The 21,411-nt window shown below is 40.7% G+C and overlaps 1 protein-coding gene across 1 annotated transcript in view; it reads left to right on the forward strand.

The window, feature by feature from the left end:
* PATL1 (PAT1 homolog 1, processing body mRNA decay factor) overlaps nt 1-21,411 on the forward strand; it is a 131,099-nt gene that overhangs the window by 50,813 nt on the left and 58,875 nt on the right. Inside the window, exon 8 of the mRNA XM_077250815.1 lies at nt 13,350-13,543. Coding sequence (XP_077106930.1) covers nt 13,350-13,543 — 194 coding nt within the window. The remainder of the gene's footprint in view (nt 1-13,349; nt 13,544-21,411) is intronic.

The raw sequence follows: 21,411 nt of genomic DNA on the forward strand, positions 1-21,411 counted from the left end.
ATATTTTGTTAATTTGGCAGGGGGAGGTGACAAAATTTCCTGATTTTATGTCCTATCTCAATGACAATCAGTGTAATCTACGCTTCACCAGTGGCATTCCTTCAGATGAAGTCTCATTTTTGGATGTTCTCCTTACAGGCAGTAATACAACACAAAGGGTTAACACCTCACTCTATAGAAAAGACAACTCTGGTAACACGATCCTGATGTCCTCGAGCTCACACCCTCGCCACACCATTCACGCCATTCCTAGGGGGGAACTTACTAGAGCGAGAAGAATCTGCTCTAGCGATGAAAAGTTTCATAAAGAAAGTCGCATTATTTCTGATAGACTGCTGGACAGAGGGTACAAACAATCTAATATAAAACATGCATTCAGACAGGTTTCCAAAATTCCACGTACCAATTTGTTACATTCTGAAAACAAAAAAGTAAATGCTGCTTCTGAAGCGCACATTACATTTTCTACTGCGTACAGCAGTCAATACAACAAAATCAGACAGATTATTCTTAAATATCTTCCTGTAGTCAATCAAGATAGTTCTTTGTGCACAATTCTCCAAAATGGTTGCAGGGTAGTGGCCAAAAGAGGTTGCACACTGGGGAATATTTTATCTCCCAGTATGGTGCACCCGAAAAAAACTCCCACATCATGGCTATCAGTGAAGGGTTTCTTTAAATGTTCTGGCAATAGATGTAATGTCTGCCAATTTGCAGACAATAAGAGAACTTCTTTTTCTTCAAATCACAATGTTACTTATAATATAAAATCATTTATCAACTGTGATTCTGATCATGTTATATACTGTATAAAATGCAAAGCCTGTAATATTTGTTATATAGGTTATACCACTAGGAAAATCAAAAAGAGAATTTCTGAACATATAGCCAATGTAAGGAATAGAAATCCAGGTTATTCTGGGGCCACAAAACATTTTATCTCCGTGCACCAGGGAGATCTGTCAGATTTTTCCTTTTTTGGCATTGAAAGGGTTAGTCAGTCATCTAGAGGTGGAGATTGGAGGAAGCAATTGGCTCTGCGGGAAGCCTTTTGGATTCTAACTTTAGACACCAAATATCCACATGGTATGAATTACAAAAATGATCTTTTTTACATATATTGAACAACTAATGGAATTTTTGGTAATTTAAAATAGATATTAGTGTATTTCTAAGATATTTGATAAATAAGGTAAAGTTTTATCTCCGTGCACCAGGGAGATCTGTCAGATTTTTCCTTTTTTGGCATTGAAAGGGTTAGTCAGTCACCTAGATTTGGAGATTGGAGGAAGCAATTAGCTCTGCGGGAAGCCTTTTGGATTCTAACTTTAGACACCAAATATCCACATGGTATGAATTACAAAAATGATCTTTTTTACTTATATTGAACAACTAATGAATTTTTTGGTAATTTAGAACAGATATTAGTGTATTTCTAAGACATTTGATAAATAAGGTAAAGTTTTATCTCTGTGCACCAGGGAGATCTGTCAGATTTTTCCTTTTTTGGCATTGAAAGGGTTAGTCAGTCACCTAGAGGTAGAGATTGGAGGAAGCGATTAGCTCTGCGGGAAGCCTTTTGGATTCTAACTTTAGACACCAAATATCCACATGGTATGAATTACAAAAATATTTTTTTTACATATATTGAACAACTAATGAATTTTTTGGTAATTTAGAACAGATGTTAGTGTATTTCTAAGACATTTGATAAATAAGGTAAAGTTTTGTTATGTGAATTTAGCTGCAGCTTTTTCCAATGAAATTTAATTGCTATGTCTGTGATTGGTTCCTTGTCATATATAAACCTGTGTATTCATGTCATATTAGTTCCTATGACTAAGGGCGCCGTGGTGCGCCAGAAACGCGTCAGGCAAAGAGAGTTCCTCTCTCTTTCTTTTTAATGTTGTTTTTTAAAATGTTCTAAATAAATTTTGATTATTTTACTCAAACTGGATGGATGTGCTGGAAATCCCCATTTCTCCCTTCGTCTACAGCAGCTGTTAATCACCGGCAGGTACGGCACCCATCAGTTACATTTATTTGCAACGGTTCTTAGATGCATGTCTCGGCGTGTCAAGCTTCAACCCTTCCTCTTCCCCCCTCCTCCTTTTTCTGAATTGTTTATGCAGTGATTTGGAGCTCCGCCGAAGTTTTCTTTCAAAAAGCTCAAGTGAGTTTTTTTATATATTTGTCTGATTATACGGATGATATTATACAATACTATTATTTATTCCGTTGCAAAATTTCTAATGTTTGGGAAAAGCAGCAACTAGCTCACAAGTGTGGTTTGTATTCATACACACTGTGCAGTTTCCTATATAATCATGGACTCCCGCATGGCTAAATTAGCTTCAGTGTTTGATAATACAGATGGTATCTCTGCACCACCTAGTGAACTGAAAGATCTCTATTCGAAGCTGGAGAAGTTTTCTCAGCAAGAAATACGCACCTGGTGGGACCATAATACTCTCAAAAAATATGTTGAAAAAGAAATGATTCCCAGGGGTTTGCGTATGAAGAAATCTCCCACTTATATTTTTTCTGACAAGTTTCTTTCTGAGTGGAATATGATTCTTTCACAATGTTCGCTAAAGCTTATGAGTTTGATTATATCATATGAAGAAATAAAACTTCACCAACTCAAGATGGACATTGACAATACTAACAAAGAACTTTCTAAATATACTGACCAGCCTGATTTTGATATGCTTTCTAAAAAAATGACTGATCACTTGAAGATAATGGAGGATTCCATTATCAAAATGAAAAAATCTAAATTTAATAGAGACTCTTTTGACTACAAAAATGATAAAGTGTACTCATGGAAAAAACGGATTGATCACACACCCAAGCCTATACTTAGAAACCAACCTCAGTGGCATCAATGTGAATATGCACGTAGAAAATCTGTGTCTTTCTCTTCATCGGAGTATAATCCATCGGAGTGTGAAACAGATGTGTCCTTCTCCAGTGCGGATGCCAGACATGCTCACAACACTGCTATGTCAAAAAACGCCGGAGGAGGAGGGGGGGCAGGAGAGCCCGCAAGAGACGAATGGAGAAGATATCCCAGGAGGGAAAGAAAACGCAGACATCAGTATTGAACCAGCATCTGAACAGTGTCATAGTTTTGACTCCGACCATTTTATCTTCTACACAAATTGAGGTATTGGCCAAAGGTCTGAACTTTGTTCCATCTGGTAACTTCAATTTATTTGAGACTATCAAAGATGTCAACAAATTTACTCGTCTTCTTACGATTAAAAGACATTTTTTTTTCAGAAAATCTAAATGACTTCAATCCTAGCAGCAAAAAATCATATTGCACTAAAGAAAATAATGCGTCTCTTTCATTTATGGAACAATGCATGCTACTTACTTTAACCTCCCTCCAAGAGGAAAATTTTGATGAAGAAAAAATACAGGACAAAGATGTGCAGGTGCTTTCATCTAATCCTGCATATTATCCCCTCCAATCAAGAGTCCCTGCTCTAGACTTGTTTCAGACCTTAGTAGAACAGGATTTGAAAAAACTACATGCTGAAACACGAAATACTAACCATCGAAGTAACTTGAGTAAAATTCAATCCCAGGCTGTGAGAGATTTACAACACAATTATGATCTGACAATTCGCCAGTCAGACAAAGGAGGTTGCATAGTAGTTATAGATACTGCATTATACTGTAAATTGATAACATCTATTATACAGGATACCAGCACATACACTTCTATAAAATCTGACCCCACATTGTCTTTCAAATATGATATGACTGATATACTGAATAATGCACAGAGATTGGGGGTCATTGATAACAAAATTTATAAATGGCTGCTTCCGGAACATCCAATTATTCCAATTTTTCATGGGCTCCCAAAAACACATAAAAATGTTTTCCCTCCACCCTTACGACCTATAATCTCTGGGATGGGTTCCCTAAATGAGAATCTCAGTCATTTGATTGATGAATATCTTCAGCCTTTAATCCCAAGGATTCCAGGGTATCTCAAAGACACCTCATCAGTTTTGAAGGTTTTTGACACCTTCCAGTGGTGTCACAATTATTCTTTTGTGACTTGTGATGTCACAAATTTATATTCGTGTATTCCCCACTCTTTGGCTATGACAGCAATTGAATATCATCTAAATAAGTATAGCAGTTACTCAGATTCATTGAAATGGTTTATTCTTGCGTCCTTACATTATCTACTAAAACACAATTTTTTCATGTTCCAAAATAACTACTATATTCAAACCATGGGTGCTCCTATGGGGTCTAAGTTCTCTCCATCTTTAGCAATTTTATTTATGGCATGGTGGGAAGAAATTTATATATTTACGGATGATAATCCATTTCTCCCATGCCTTAATTGGTATGGGAGATTTGTGGATGATATTTTGTTAATTTGGCAGGGGGAGGTGACAAAATTTCCTGATTTTATGTCCTATCTCAATGACAATCAGTGTAATCTACGCTTCACCAGTGGCATTCCTTCAGATGAAGTCTCATTTTTGGATGTTCTCCTTACAGGCAGTAATACAACACAAAGGGTTAACACCTCACTCTATAGAAAAGACAACTCTGGTAACACGATCCTGATGTCCTCGAGCTCACACCCTCGCCACACCATTCACGCCATTCCTAGGGGGGAACTTACTAGAGCGAGAAGAATCTGCTCTAGCGATGAAAAGTTTCATAAAGAAAGTCGCATTATTTCTGATAGACTGCTGGACAGAGGGTACAAACAATCTAATATAAAACATGCATTCAGACAGGTTTCCAAAATTCCACGTACCAATTTGTTACATTCTGAAAACAAAAAGGTAAATGCTGCTTCTGAAGCGCACATTACATTTTCTACTGCGTACAGCAGTCAATACAACAAAATCAGACAGATTATTCTTAAATATCTTCCTGTAGTCAATCAAGATAGTTCTTTGTGCACAATTCTCCAAAATGGTTGCAGGGTAGTGGCCAAAAGAGGTTGCACACTGGGGAATATTTTATCTCCCAGTATGGTGCACCCGAAAAAAACTCCCACATCATGGCTATCAGTGAAGGGTTTCTTTAAATGTTCTGGCAATAGATGTAATGTCTGCCAATTTGCAGACAATAAGAGAACTTCTTTTTCTTCAAATCACAATGTTACTTATAATATAAAATCATTTATCAACTGTGATTCTGATCATGTTATATACTGTATAAAATGCAAAGCCTGTAATATTTGTTATATAGGTTATACCACTAGGAAAATCAAAAAGAGAATTTCTGAACATATAGCCAATGTAAGGAATAGAAATCCAGGTTATTCTGGGGCCACAAAACATTTTATCTCCGTGCACCAGGGAGATCTGTCAGATTTTTCCTTTTTTGGCATTGAAAGGGTTAGTCAGTCATCTAGAGGTGGAGATTGGAGGAAGCAATTGGCTCTGCGGGAAGCCTTTTGGATTCTAACTTTAGACACCAAATATCCACATGGTATGAATTACAAAAATGATCTTTTTTACATATATTGAACAACTAATGGAATTTTTGGTAATTTAAAATAGATATTAGTGTATTTCTAAGATATTTGATAAATAAGGTAAAGTTTTATCTCCGTGCACCAGGGAGATCTGTCAGATTTTTCCTTTTTTGGCATTGAAAGGGTTAGTCAGTCACCTAGATTTGGAGATTGGAGGAAGCAATTAGCTCTGCGGGAAGCCTTTTGGATTCTAACTTTAGACACCAAATATCCACATGGTATGAATTACAAAAATGATCTTTTTTACTTATATTGAACAACTAATGAATTTTTTGGTAATTTAGAACAGATATTAGTGTATTTCTAAGACATTTGATAAATAAGGTAAAGTTTTATCTCTGTGCACCAGGGAGATCTGTCAGATTTTTCCTTTTTTGGCATTGAAAGGGTTAGTCAGTCACCTAGAGGTAGAGATTGGAGGAAGCGATTAGCTCTGCGGGAAGCCTTTTGGATTCTAACTTTAGACACCAAATATCCACATGGTATGAATTACAAAAATATTTTTTTTACATATATTGAACAACTAATGAATTTTTTGGTAATTTAGAACAGATGTTAGTGTATTTCTAAGACATTTGATAAATAAGGTAAAGTTTTGTTATGTGAATTTAGCTGCAGCTTTTTCCAATGAAATTTAATTGCTATGTCTGTGATTGGTTCCTTGTCATATATAAACCTGTGTATTCATGTCATATTAGTTCCTATGACTAAGGGCGCCGTGGTGCGCCAGAAACGCGTCAGGCAAAGAGAGTTCCTCTCTCTTTCTTTTTAATGTTGTTTTTTAAAATGTTCTAAATAAATTTTGATTATTTTACTCAAACTGGATGGATGTGCTGGAAATCCCCATTTCTCCCTTCGTCTACAGCAGCTGTTAATCACCGGCAGGTACGGCACCCATCAGTTACATTTATTTGCAACGGTTCTTAGATGCATGTCTCGGCGTGTCAAGCTTCAACCCTTCCTCTTCCCCCCTCCTCCTTTTTCTGAATTATCTGTCAAGCATAGTGGAGGTAATGTGATGGTCTGGGGTTGCTTTGGTGCTGGTAAAGTGGGAGATATGTACAAGGTAAAAGGGATATTGAATAAGGAAGGCTATCACTCCATTTTGCAACGCCATGCCATACCCTGTGGACAGCGCTTGATTGGAGCCAATCTCATCCTACAACAGGACAATGACCCAAAGCACACCTCCAAATTATGCAAGAACTATTTAGGGAAGAAGCAGGAAGCTGGTATTCAATCTGTAATGGAGTGGTCAGTGCAGTCACCAGATCTCAACCCTATTGAGCTGTTGTGGGAGCTGCTTGACCGTAGGGTACGCAAATAGTGCCTATCAAGCCAAACCAACTTGTGGGAGGGGCTTCTGGTAGCATGGGGTGAAATTTCTCCAGATTACCTCAGCAAATTAACCTCTAGAATGCCAAAGATCTGCAATGCTGTAATTGCTGCAAAGGGAGCGTTCTTTGACGGAGGAAAAGTATTATTACAAATAAATTTTTTTTTTTTTTTTTGAACCTTGTCAATTTTTGAACTAGACATTCAATTCATTTGGTAACTCATTTGATTAATAAATGTATGAGTTTTCACGGAAACACGATTGTCTGGGTGACCCTAAGCTTTTGAACGGCAGTGTGTGTGTATGTATGTGTGCTCGTGTGTGTGTATATGTGCGTGTATGTGTGTGTATATATGTATATGTGTGTGTGTGTATAATATATACAGGTCCTTCTCAAAAAATTAGCATATAGTGTTAAATTTCATTATTTACCATAATGTAATGATTACAATTAAACTTTCATATACTATAGATTCATTATCCACCAACTGAAATTTGTCAGGTCTTTTATTGTTTTAATACTGATGATTTTGGCATACAACTCCTGATAACCCAAAAAACCTGTCTCAATAAATTAGCATATCAAGAAAAGGTTCTCTAAATGACCTATTACCCTAATCTTCTGAATCAACTAATTAACTCTAAACACATGCAAAAGATACCTGAGGCTTTTAAAAACTCCCTGCCTGGTTCATTACTCAAAACCCCCATCATGGGTAAGACTAGCGACCTGACAGATGTCAAGAAGGCCATCATTGACACCCTCAAGCAAGAGGGTAAGACCCAGAAAGAAATTTCTCAACAAATAGGCTGTTCCCAGAGTGCTGTATCAAGGCACCTCAATGGTAAGTCTTTTGGAAGGAAACAATGTGGCAGAAAACGCTGTACAACGAGAAGAGGTGACCGGAACCTGAGGAAGCAGTGGACTGAGTCTGGTGTGGAAACATCCAGAGCCACCGTGCACAGGCGTGTGCAGGAAATGGGCTACAGGTGCCGCATTCCCCAGGTAAAGCCACTTTTGAACCATAAACAGTGGCAGAAGCGCCTGACCTGGGCTACAGAGAAGCAGCACTGGACTGTTGCTAAGTGGTCCCAAGTACTTTTTTCTGATGAAAGCAAATTTTGCATGTCATTCGGAAATCAAGGTGCCAGAGTCTGGAGGAAGACTGGGGAGAAGGAAATGCCAAAATGCCTGAAGTCCAGTGTCAAGTACCCACAGTCAGTGATGGTGTGGGGTGCCATGTCAGCTGCTGGTGTTGGTCCACTGTGTTTCATCAAGGGCAGGGTCAATGCAGCTAGCTATCAGGAGATTTTGGAGCACTTCATGCTTCCATCGGCTAAAACGCTTTATGGAGATGAAGATTTCATTTTTCAGCACGACCTGGCACCTGCTCACAGTGCCAAAACCACTGGTAAATGGTTTACTGACCATGGTATTACTGTGCTCAATTGGCCTGTCAACTCTCCTGACCTGAACCCCATAGAGAATCTGTGGGATATTGTGAAGAGAAAGTTGAGAGACGCAAGACCCAACACTCTGGATGAGCTTAAGGCCGCTATTGAAGCATCCTGGGCCTCCATAACATCTCAGCAGTGTCACAGGCTGATTGCCTCCATGCCACGCCGCATTGAAGCAGTCATTTCTGCCAAAGGATTCCCGACCAAGTATTGAGTGCATAACTGAACATTATTATTTGATGGTTTTTTTGTTTGGTATTAAAAAACACTTTTATTTGATTGGACGGGTGAAATATGCTAATTTATTGAGACAGGTTTTTTGGGTTATCAGGAGTTGTATGCCAAAATCATCAGTATTAAAACAATAAAAGACCTGACAAATTTCAGTTGGTGGATAATGAATCTATAGTATATGAAAGTTTAATTGTAATCATTACATTATGGTAAATAATGAAATTTAACACTATATGCTAATTTTTTGAGAAGGACCTGTGTGTGTGTGTGTATATATATATATATATATATATATATATATATATATATATATATATATATATATATATATATATAGTTATTATTCATTTTTATATTGCCATTTATTCCATGGCGCTTTACATGTGAGGAAAGGGGCATACATAGACAAGTACAATAAACTTGAGCAATACAAGGCACACACAAGTACAGGAGAGAGGACTCTGCCTGCAAGGGCTCAGTCTACAGGGGATGGGTGAGGATACACTAGGAGAGAGTAGAACTGGTCATGCAGCGGTTCAGTAGACTGAGGATCACTGCAGGTTGTAGTCTTGTCGGAAGAGGTGGGTCTTCAGGTTCCTTTTGAATGTTTCCATGGTAGGCAAAAGTCTGATGTGTTGGGGTAGAGAGTTCGAGTATGGAGGAAGCACAGGAGAAGTCTTGTATGCTGTTGTGGGAGGAAGAGGGGAGTAGAGAAAGAGATCTTGAGCGGATCGAAGGTTGCGTGTGGGTAAGTACTGGGAGACTATGTCACAGATGTATGGAGAGATAGGTTGTGTATGGCTTTCTATGTCATAGGGTTTTGAACTGGAGCCTCTGGACAATAAGAAGCCAGTGAAGGGCTTGGCAGAGAGGAGAGGCTGGGGACTAACGGGGAGATAGGTGGACTAGTTGGGTAGTTTAGGATAGATTGGAGTGATGCAAGAGTGCTAGAGGGGGGAGTCCAGAGAGTAGGAGGTTGCAATAGTCAAGGCGGGAGATGATGAGGACGTGCACGAGTGTTTTTGCAGTTTGTTGGTCAAGGAATGTACGGATCCGGTAAATGTTTTTCAGTTGGAGTCGGCAGGAGGAGCCAAGGGCTAGGATATGTGGCTTGAAAGAGAGGGCAGAGAGTCTAGTATCACCCTGAGGCACCGAGCATGCGGGACTGGGGAAAGTGAGCAGACACTGATGGATAGGTCTGGTAGAGGGGTACAGTGAGATGGGGAAAGATGATGAATTCTGTTTTGTCCATGTTCAGTTTTGGAAAGCTAGCAGAAAAGAAAGAAATTCTCACTTGAAGCATAATTTTCAACTCGTATGTTTGCAGTGATTTTTTTTTTTAACTATTGTTTATGGGACCACTGGCCCCTTTCACTAGCACCGTCATTCTAATCTTTAAGTTGAGTGCTAGCCATCGTATCCTTTTAGATCCAGGATAAGGCCAAATCTGTGATGCCATGAGATGAGAGAATGTGTAACGAGGGAATGGTCCACAGTGTCAAAGGCAGAAGACAGGTCCAGGAGAAGGAGGGCAGAGTAGTGTCGCTTGCTCTTGGCGGTTAGTATGTCATTGGTGATTTTAGTTAGGGCAGTTTCAGTTGAGTGATGCGGTCGGAAGCCAGATTGTAACCGGTCAAAGAGGGAGCAGGAGGAGAGGTGGGAGGACCGTTCAAGATGTACATGCTATTCCACTAGTTTTGTGGCATAAGGGAGATGTGATATCGGGCGATAGCTAGACACAGAGGATGGGTTGAGGGAGGGCTTTTTGAGGATGAGTGTGATTGAGGCATGTTTGAAGGATGACGGGAAGACCATTTGCATGTGAAAAGTTGAGTTGGGTTGGGATGAAGATCGTCACGAGGTTAGTTTATGAGGTGGAACGTGAGAGGGTCAAGCGTGCAAGTGGTGAGATGTGATCTTGACAGAAGGGTGGAGAGCTGATCTTCTGTCATGGTGGAGAAGCTGGTTTTGGAAGAACGGCTGAGCAGCTAAGAGGAGGGGCATTGGGGGCTGCAGGCCAAAGCTTTCTCTGATATCAATTTTCTGCTTAAAGAAAGAGGCAAAGTCTTCAGCAGGAATGAGAGGAGAGAGGGGAGGTGCTGGGGGACGGACTAGAGAATTGAAAGTGTTGAAAAGCTGTTTAGGGTTGTGAGACAGGGAGGATATGAGAGATAAGTTTGTTTTGCGGCAGTGAGTATGGACTTGAAGTTGGCAAGGGACTGCTTGTATGCGATAGTATTCGGCAGAACGGGATCTCTTCCATCTCCGCTCAGCAACCTTGGAAGCCCGTCTCAGTTCATTGGTTCGGCTGGTCAGCCAGGGTTGCCTGTTGATTGTTCGAGTTTTGCTGTGCGTGAGGGGGGCGGCCAAATCGAGTGCTGCTGTTATTGTGGTGTTATATAAAGTGGCAGCAGCATCTATGTCATGTAAGGAAGCTATGTCTGTAAGAGGGAGAAAGGACTCAGAGAATGAGTGTAAATTGAGGTGTTTGAGATTTCTGCGAGGGTGGGTGAGTTTGTTGAGTGGGAGTTGCACACTAGGAGAGGAGAGGGAAGAGAATGTCAGTAGGTTGTGGTCAGACAGGGGGAGGGGTGAGTTAGTGAGATCCAGCATTATACTGTGTGTGGGGGCTGCACTATACTGTGTTTGTGAGGGTGGGGCCTACATTATACTGTGTGGTGGGGCTGCATTAAACTCTGATGGGGCTGCAGTATACTCTGAGGGGGACTGCAGTATACTCTACCAAGGACCATGGGGAGTGCATCTTAACCCCTTTCTGAGGTTTAGCGGTGGGCGAAATTGCGATTCACCCGCCACTGTTAGCTAGTTAAATGCAGCTGTCAAACGCAGACAGCGGCATTTAACCGGCGCTTCCGGCCATCGGGCCGGAAATGAGCGCATCGCCGACCCCGTCACATTACTTCTGCATAGTAACCATGGAGGTCCTTGAGACCACCCTGTGGTCGGCGCTCATAGCAAGCCTGCATTTCAGCTACATAGCAGCGATCTGATGATCGCTGCTATGTAGCAGAGCCGATAGAGTTGTGCCAGTAATTTTTTTTTTTTTTTTTTCTCTTACAAAGTTTGGAATTTTTTTTCACTACTTAGATAAAAGAGAACCTAGACATGTTTGGTGTCTATGAACTCGTAAAGACCTGGAGAATCAGATCAGTTCAGTTTTCGCATTTATTGAACCTAGCAAAAAAGCCAAACATAAAAGTGGTACCACCAGCGGAACACCATCGCAACAAACACACACACACACACACACACACACACACACACACACACACACACACACACACACACACACACACACACACACACACACTATATGCCGTACACACCACACACCCAAACTTAATACGCCGTATGCAACACACCCTGGGGGCTGCATTTAGAGCACGCGGTGGCAGAGACTTTATGGGTATGACCTGCATTTCTCTATAGGATGTTCACTTTGATATACATGTATATACCAGTACTTTAAAAACATTTCTATTGGGAACATTGAGTTTATTTCCCCTGCTTCTGTTACCTGCACTATGCGTGTCTAAAATAGATCTTATTTCTATAGGCTTGCAGGGTGATTATCTCTGTATATACGTGTGCAGGTTAACCCATTTCTGCTGCTCATAGTGCTGTATGTCCTTCACACGAGTTCTGGATGTACTTTGTCTTTTTTAGTCTGTCTACTAATGTATTTGTATATTTAGAAAATAAAATATTTTGTACACTTTACTCATGAGTTTTGGACTGTTTACTCCGCAAATTATTTGTAGGATTTATATTTCTGGAGTGTCCTTTATGCATATATGTGCCAAACCTTTTCGGGCATATGGCGTGTCATTTTGATTAAGATGTATCAGTGGTACCTGTTTATATGCACAGAAAAGTAGCAGACCAGGTTTCTGTGCCCGACTAAGCAGATGGTTCAGGGTCAGTGAAGGCGGTCTCAAGGGAGCGCTGAGGAAGCAGCCAAGAGGGATAAAGGGGGGTGTTGAGCACCACCGCAGCTCCAGCCGATCACCTCCAAGGGAGGACAGAAGCGGGCTACCAGAAAAAAGCTTTGTTGCAGGAGCGCTGAGCAACTCCCACCTGAGAAAGACCGTGTTTCCGTCGAAACGCGTTATGGTTAAACTTTACCTGGTGTTTCAGTCTCCTTCAGCGCTCCTGCGACCAAGCTTTTTTCTGGTAGCCGACTAAGCAGATGGACACTTTCAGAATAAAAACACTAATGAATTTCAATGCTTGTCACTGCAGTCTATGATCCCATCTGGGTTCATTTGAATCATAGTTTTAGGGGGATTCAAGCGGAACCACTGAACAGACTGCAAACCACGCAGTGTGAACATAGCCATAGGGGTATTTTATCTGGCTTATGTTTCCCAGTAGGTAATAAATGTTATTAGTGATAACCATCTAGATTTTTCATTCCTGCTGCTTGCTACAAAGTGATTCAGCGGAGTGTCTCCAGGATGTATGTAGTTGTTGGGGAGAACAATCACTTTACTACTTATGTCCACCTCCTAGTAGTAGCAGTTATAACCCAATGTCTGTGTCCCCAAATGAATGTGATGAGAAATTAATTTTACAGTGAGTAACAAGAAAAAATCCATTTGTCCGTTGCTTACTGTTGCCGATAAAAAATTTTTCCGGAAATGGTCTTTTTATCCCTTTGCAACTTTTCGTACATTAGGGTCAATATTGCTGGTGCATGAGATAGATAGATAGATAGACATTATTTTATTTTTTTCCTTCTCTAACGTATATGCTTTTTTTTTTTTTTTTCAGGCAGCAGCTGGCCGGATGTCTCCTAGCCAGTTTGCTCGTACTGGTGGCCTCCATGGGCCTGTTATGGCGGGTGTCACACCTAAGCTTTTACAGGGACATGTAGCGTCGATGGTTCCACCAGGAAGTGGAGGATTCCGTCCCTTTTTCGGTGTTCCGTCTGCAGCTACCCCAGGAGCCCATTTGAAAAATATAAGGTAGATTGTCAAATGAATAACCGTAAAATTAAAAAGGTATTCTTATTTCACTAATAGCTTCATTGTGCAATGAAAATGTATAGCTTTCTAATGCAGTTATATCCAGGAATATTATGTATCCAGGAGTATTATATATATATTATGAGATATAACTCTCTAATTTAAGGGCATAAAAACTAAAAGTTTGAAAATTGCTAAATTTTCATAATTTTCGACAAATTTTTGTTTTTTTCACAAATAAATGCAAGTCATATCGAAGTTTTACCACTATCATGAAGTACAATATGTCACGAGAAAACAATCTCAGAATCAGCAGGATCCGTTGAAGCGTTTTAGAGTTATGACCTCATAAAGTGACAGTGGTCAGAATTGTAAAAATTGGCCCTGTCACTTAGGTAAAAACAGGTTTTGGGGTGAAGGGGTTAAAAAAAAAAAAAAAAAAGCGCCATTTTCCGATACCCGAAGCGTCTCCGTTTTTCGTGATCTGGGGTCGGGTGAGGGCTTATTTTTTGTGTGCCGAGCTGACGTTTTTAATAATATCACTTTTGTGCAGATACGTTCTTTTGATCGCCCGTTATTGCATTGTAATGGAATGTCGCGGCGACCAAAAAAACGTAATTCTGGCGCTTTGAATTTTTTTCTCGCTACGCTGTTTAGCGATCAGGTTAATGCTTTTTTTTTTATTGATAGATCGGGCGATTCTTATCGCGGCGATACCAAATACGCGTAGGTTTGATTTTTTTATTTTTTTTATTGTTTTATTTAGGATGGGGCAAAAGGGGGGTGATTTAAACTTTTTCTGTTTTTTACGTTTTTTTCATATTTTTAAAAACATTTTTTTTTTTTACATGTGCCATGCTTCAATAGCCTCCATGGGAGGCTAGAAGCTGGCACAACTCGATTGGCTCTGCTACATAGCAGCGATCATGAGATCGCTGCTATGTAGCTGAAATGCAGGTGTGCTGTGAGCGCCGACCACAGGGGGGCGCTCACAGCAGACCGGCATTAGTAACCATAGAGGTCTCAAGGACCTCTATGGTTACTGTCCTGACACATCGCCGACCCCCGATCATGTGACAGGGGTCGGTGATGACGTCATTTCCGGCCGCCAGCTTTAGTTAAATGCCGCTGTCTGCGTTTGACAGCGGCATTTAACAGGTTAATAGCGGCGCGTGAATAGCGATTTCACCCGCCGCTATTGCGCGCACATGTCAGCTGTACAAAACAGCTGACATGTTGCGACTTTGATGTGGGCTCAGTGCCGGAGCCCACATCAAAGGGGGATTCACGGCATGCGCCGTACATGTACGGCACATGTCGTGAAAGGGTTAAGAATTATCTCAATTTAAGCGCTTTAATGGGCGCTTGGGCTATTGCCTTGTTAATCCATCATCGGTTATGCAGATAAAAGGTCTGGAGCTGAATTTCAGGTGTGGTATTTGAAAGCTGTTACTGTGAACCCACAATATTTGGTCAAAGGAGCTCTAAATGGAATAGAAACAGACCATCCTTAGACTAAAAAAAAATCTGTCAAAGTCCACAGAATACAACAATGGTGGATAGTCTCCGAATCCTTTCCATGGTGAAGAAAACCCTTCTACCAACATCCATCCATTTGAAGAACACTCTCCAGGAAGTTGGTGTATCAGTTTCTAAGTTTACAAGTTTACCATAAGGAGAAGACTTCATGAGAGCAAATAAAGGGCTCACCACAAGGTTCAAACCTTTTATCAGCCTTAAAAATAGGCCAGATTAGACTTTACCAAAAAAACATCTAAAGAAGCCAGCACACTTCTGGAAAGCATTCTTTGGACAGCTGAAACTAAGATCCACCTGTACCAGAATAATGAGAAGAAGAAAGTATGGAGAAGGCATGGAACGGCTCAAGATCCAAAGCCCACCACACCCTCTGTAAAACATGGTGGAGGAAGTGTGATGGCATGGACATGCAGGACTTCCAATACACTGTTCCTCTAGTGTTTATTGATGGTGTGACAGAAGCCAGCGGATGAATTCTGGAGTGTACAGGGCGATACTGTCTGCCCAGATTCAACCAAATGCAGCAAGGTTGATTGGACGGTGCTATACAGTACAGATGGACAGTGACCCAGTACATACTGCAAAAGCAACCCAGGAATTTAAGGCAAAGTGGTGGAATATTCTGCAATGGCCGAATCACTCACCAGATCTCAACCCCATCGATCATGCATTTCACAGGCTTAAGACAAAACTGCCTGCAAACAAATTACATTTTTATCGATAGATCTTGGAATAATAAGTTCCACAACTGGATGTGTGTAAATAAAATGTTCCTGTGCTGAGATAATCTTGTAAATTGCTGTGATTCAGTTTAAAAGTGTGACAGTTGGGTATTTTCTGTCGCTTCAAATGTGGTCCCTCAAAAAAAAAAAAAAAAAAGTTTTATAAATTTTGTTGGAAAAATGAGAAATCAACTTTTAATTAACCTTTATAACTTCCTAATAAAAAAAAAAAAAAAATTGTGCTGATGTAGACATGTGGGAAATGTTATTTATTAAATATTTTGTCTTGACAGAGCGCTCTACTTTAAAGGCATAGAAATTAAGTTTCCATTTTTTTTTCACAAATAAACGCAAGTCTTAGGCTAGGTTCCCATTGCGTTAATGGGATAGCGCTAACGGACAGCGTTGCACGGCGAAATTAATGCCGTGCACCGCGTCCGTTAGCGCTCCCATTGCCGGCAATGTTAGAGCGCATTGCTAGCGCATGTCATTTTCGGCACGCGCTAGCGATGTGCCGGTCTTTTGTAGCGCGCCTCGGACGCTGCTTGCAGCGTCCGCGGCGCGCCAGAGGTCCGTTCCCCGCTCTCGCAGATCGGTGATCTGCGAAAGCTGGGACTTTAACGCGACCCCTGAACGCGGCCCCTAAAAAGACATTGCGTTAGCGCAATCCGCTCGCGCTAAACGGATTGCACTAACGCAATCTGAACCTAGCCTTATAGAATTTTTTTACCACTTTCATAAAATACAATGTCTCGAAAAAACATTCTGAGAATCAGTGGAAACCGTTGAAGTGTTCCAGGGTTTTTACCATATAAAGTTAGATTGGTCAGATTTTTTCAAATTTGGCCTGGTCATGAAGGTACAAACAACCTTAGGGTTAACATACTAAATTGTGATGACAGGTTCCCTTTAAAAGTAAAAACAAAAACATATATTTGGTATTTGCCATTTTCAGAACTGTCCATCTATCAAAATGTAAAATTAATCGAATCTGTAAACTGTGTAACGAGAAAAAAATAAAAATGCCAGAATTAAGTTTTGTTTTGGTCTCCTTAACCATGCAATAAAAGGCAATCAAGACATTGTATCTACCCCAATATGGTACCAATAAAAAAGGTCAGCTCGGGGCACAAAAAAAAAGAAAAATCACACAGGTCGTGATCTGAAAAATTATCGGTCTCTGGAAAATGAGAAGTTATTTATTTATTTTTTACTACTAAATTTATTTTCACCACTTAAATATAAACAAAATAGACATGTTTGGTATCTATGTACTTGTACTGGCCTGGGGAATCATATCGCCAAGTCAGTTTTACTATAAATTTAATAAGGTAAATAAAAAACAGAAAAAGAAAAAAACATTATGGAATTGCACTTTTTTTTTTTGGGGGGGGGGGCAATTTCACCGCACTTTGAATAATATTCCCGTTTTCCAGTATACTATGTGGTAGAATGAATGGTGTCATTCAAAAGTACAACTTGCCCCACAAATAACAATCTCTCATATGGCTATATTGATGGAAAAATAAAAAAAGTTATGGCTCTTGGAATAAGGGGAGGACAAAAACAAAAAATGTACATAGGGGAACTGTAGGGATTTTTTAATTGAAGTACATTTTAAAAGTGATTATATGATTACAGTGGATTGATCTTAAATATCTTTTAGTTCCAGATCTCTCCTTTAACCCCTTCACCCTGTAGCCTGTTTTCACCTTCCTGACCAGGCTAAGTTCTAAATTTTACAAATCTGTCCAGGGTCACTTTGTGGTGGTAACTCTGGAAAGCTTCAATGGATCCCAGTGATTCTGAGATTTTTTTTTTTTTTTGCAACACACTGTACTTTTAATGTTGGTGGTAAATTTAGACTGAATTTTTTTGCATTTAATTGTGAAAATATTGGAATTTTTATACATTTTGCAAATTTCAGTTTTTTTATCCTTAAACCAGTTAATCATGCAGTACAAAATAATTAACATTTCCCTCATGTATACTTTACATGTGCATCAATTTTGAAACATAAGGTTTTAACATTTCTAACCTACTAAAAAAAAAAAATCAGCAATATACAAAAGTTTTTTGGTTCTTTTCAGGGACCACATCACGTTTGAAGTGACTTTGATGGGCCGGTGTGTCAGAAAATACCCCCAAAGTGCCACAATTTTCAAAACTGCACCCCTCAAAACCACATTGAAATAGTTGTTTGTTTTTTTTACACAATTTACCCTGAGTACTCCAGTACCCCCAGTATATGGTCGAAAACTACTTTTTGGGCACCGTGCAAAGCTCAGAAAGGAAAGCGCGCCATATTGTAGTGCACATTTTGCTGGAATGGTTTGAGGATGCCATGTCACATTGGCAATACCCCTTCATAAGTGACCTCATTTTACAAACTCGCAAGGAATTACCGTATTTTTCGGACTATAAGACGCACCGGACTATAAGGCGCACCCAGGTTTTAGAGGTGGAAAATAGGGAAAAAAAATATTTGAAGCAAAAAAATGGGGTAAAATATTTAATAACATAAATAACATACTATTATATGTGGTGTTATTATATATAATAGTATGTTATTATGTTGGAAGCTGCAGGACCAGTGTGGTGTCTGTACAGTACTATATGAAGATGCTGGAGGGTGAGTATAAGAATGGGGGCACAGGGCTTATATTGAAAGCACCACTCCAGCACTGCAAAATAGCACTGGAGTGCTGCTTTAAAATCCCATGGGAGAACTATAACTCCCAGCATGTCCTGAAGATCCTATGACATGCTGGGAGTTATAGTTCACCACAGGAGTGGCAGAGTGCTTTATTGTGTTTTGGAAAGACTAACCTCTTAATTGTGGCAGCCTGCCAGCCACTGTGGTGAGGTAAAAGCATCCCATGACTGCACACAGAGCCCTCCCTCTTGTTGCCTCTCCACAGAACAGGTTTTGAGGAAGCTGCAGATTCTAGTGGGGAGTCTGAAGGACCTGTGATGATGTCGAGAAGAGGGAGGGCTCTGAGCTGCCATGTGATGCTCCAGCCCGCCCACTCCTGACATCACACAGGTCCTGTTTGTGCACAGCACTCGGCATCCAGGCATGGCAGGCAGTTATACAGCGATCTCCTCTCCGCTCTGGCCCCTGCTGCTGCTGCCTCCTCCTCCCCAGGACACACAAATCTGCTGCTGCAGGAATCAGTGCTGAGGAAGCCATGCGTGTCCCTGCTTAAGTGCAGTATTCATTTGCTGCTCCTGGCTCACCGCTCAGCTCATGGTGGGCGGGGAGCCGCTAATGATTATTCACTGCACTTAATCATCGGGACCACATGGTTTTCCCAGCGCTGATTCCGGGCAGCGGGGACATCCTGAAGTGGGATAACAGTGCGATCCCACTCACTGCTGCCCCCCTCCCCACATGCTACATCCGTACCATAAGACGCACCCACACTTTCCTCCCAAATTTGGAGGAAAAAAAGTGCGTCTTATGGTCGGAAAAATACGGTAATCTAGGGGTAGAGTGAGCATGTTGTCAGCACGGGTGTGTCACAGAATTTTATACCATTATACTGTGAAGACAAAATAACTACATTTTTAACACAAATTGTTTTAGCTTCATATTTTACATTATCACATGGGGAAATGGGTAAAATGGCACCAAAATGTCTCACACAGTTTCTGCTGAACGTGGCAATACCCTATATGTGGCTGTACAGTACTGTTTAGGCTACTTTCACACTAGCGTCGTGCACTGCACATCGCTATGCGTCGTTCTGGAGAAGAAACGCATCCTGCAAAAGTGCTTGCAGGATGCGTTTTTTCTCCATAGACGTGTATTAGCGACGCATTGCCACACGTCGCAACCGTCGTGCAACAGTTGTCGTGTTGCGTCGGACCGTTGGCACAAAAAAAGTTACATGTAACGTTTTTTTGTGCGTTGTTCCCGTCTGTGCCGACCGCGCATGCGCGGCGGAACTCCGCCCCCGCCTTCCCGCACCTCACAATGGGGCAGCGGATGCGATGTAAAACTGCATCCGCTGCCCCCGTTGTGCGGCGCTTTCAACGCTAGCGTCGATGCGCTGCAATGTCGCATAGCGACGTGCAGTGCACGACGCTAGCGTGAAAGTAGCCTTAGCTGTACGGTGAGACTCTGGAAGGACAGGGTGCTATATGCTTTTGGAGAACAAATTATCGTAGAATAGTTTGCAGACTCACTATACAGAGCCCCGAAGTGCAGTTGCAATGACAACTTTGACTCCTTGGGTGTTAGCCTGAAACAAGCAGCAGTGGATGTTGCGGAGTGAAAATTGCAACTTTGTCTTTGCCAATACATTGTAGTGCCCCATATGTTGTAGAGCCGTACATTGTGTCCAGCTCGTGCTTCTGGAGACATGCATCGGTAAATGAAGCGGGCTGTCATCCATACAGTAATGCCAAACATGTGGACAGTTAACTGCGGTTTAGAGACACTGTGGGGCTCAAATGGGAAGGAGGGATTTGGGAGTGCAAATTTCTCTAGATTTGTTTTGGGTGGCTAGGAGCCAAAGTGCTTTTCCAGAGCCTTTGTGCTACCAGTAACATGGAAACCCCCTAAATTTCCATTGACAGATGACAGACCTGAGTGGGGTTTGCTTCTTATGTGGATTTAAATGATCTTTTATTGGGAACATTTTACATAGCATTTTGGACCACACTTATCCCGTGCTCTACACTGAACACTTATATCGGGTTTTCCATCTAAATCTCCAAATGACGGGAATCCAGATGAAATCCCTGAGGGATCCATTCACTATAGGCAGCAGAGTTACTCTGGACTCGTCTTGCCTCTTCAGTTTCTTTTCAGAAGTGCACAAAACTTTAGCTGACCTCGCTTATGTGCACCCTTAAAAAGACGGACACCACCGGATCACAAGTCAGACGGTGTCCACAGTACGTCAATCTGCCTCATTATAGGCAATCTTCTGCCTGGGGGTTCTGTCTGAATCATGTATTTTAGAGATTTACACGATGTAAGAGCTCAGAGCAGAGCACAGGATAAATATGAGCCGAACCTTACTGCAATATTTGAGACGCAGAAAGAACAAAACAGCAGGTGAAGAATTGGTTTTATTTTGTTACGCTGTTTCTGATGCGATATAAGTGATTATACAACTTAATTCTTCGGGTCGGTGCTATACCAGATTTATATCGGGTTTTTTTATGCTTGGCTGCTGCTATCGCACACTAAAAGATGCTTTTTTTTTTTTTTGCAAAACTAAGTTTATGCATCACCATGTTTTGAGAGCTATAATTTTTCTATATTTCTGCAGACAATCATGAGAAGGCTTGTCTTTTGAGTTGATGTTTTTATTGGTACCATTTTCAGTCACAACATTTTTTTGATCGCTTTCTATTCCGATTTTTTTTTGGAGGCAGAATAAAAATCTGCAATTCAATAATTTTGGGGGATTTTTATTTTAATGACGTTGACCCTTTATTCTTTGGGTTACGATTACTGCGATACCACATTTGTAAGTTTTGTCGCTTTTCTACAATAAAAACTATTTTACAGATTTTTTTTTTTTTTTTTGCATCGCTGTATTTTGAGAGCTTTGGTGTTTTTGTGTTAATGGGGCTGTATGGCTTTTTTTT

Source organism: Ranitomeya variabilis, chromosome 4 (genome assembly GCF_051348905.1).
Source record: "Ranitomeya variabilis isolate aRanVar5 chromosome 4, aRanVar5.hap1, whole genome shotgun sequence".
NCBI lineage: Eukaryota > Metazoa > Chordata > Amphibia > Anura > Dendrobatidae > Ranitomeya > Ranitomeya variabilis.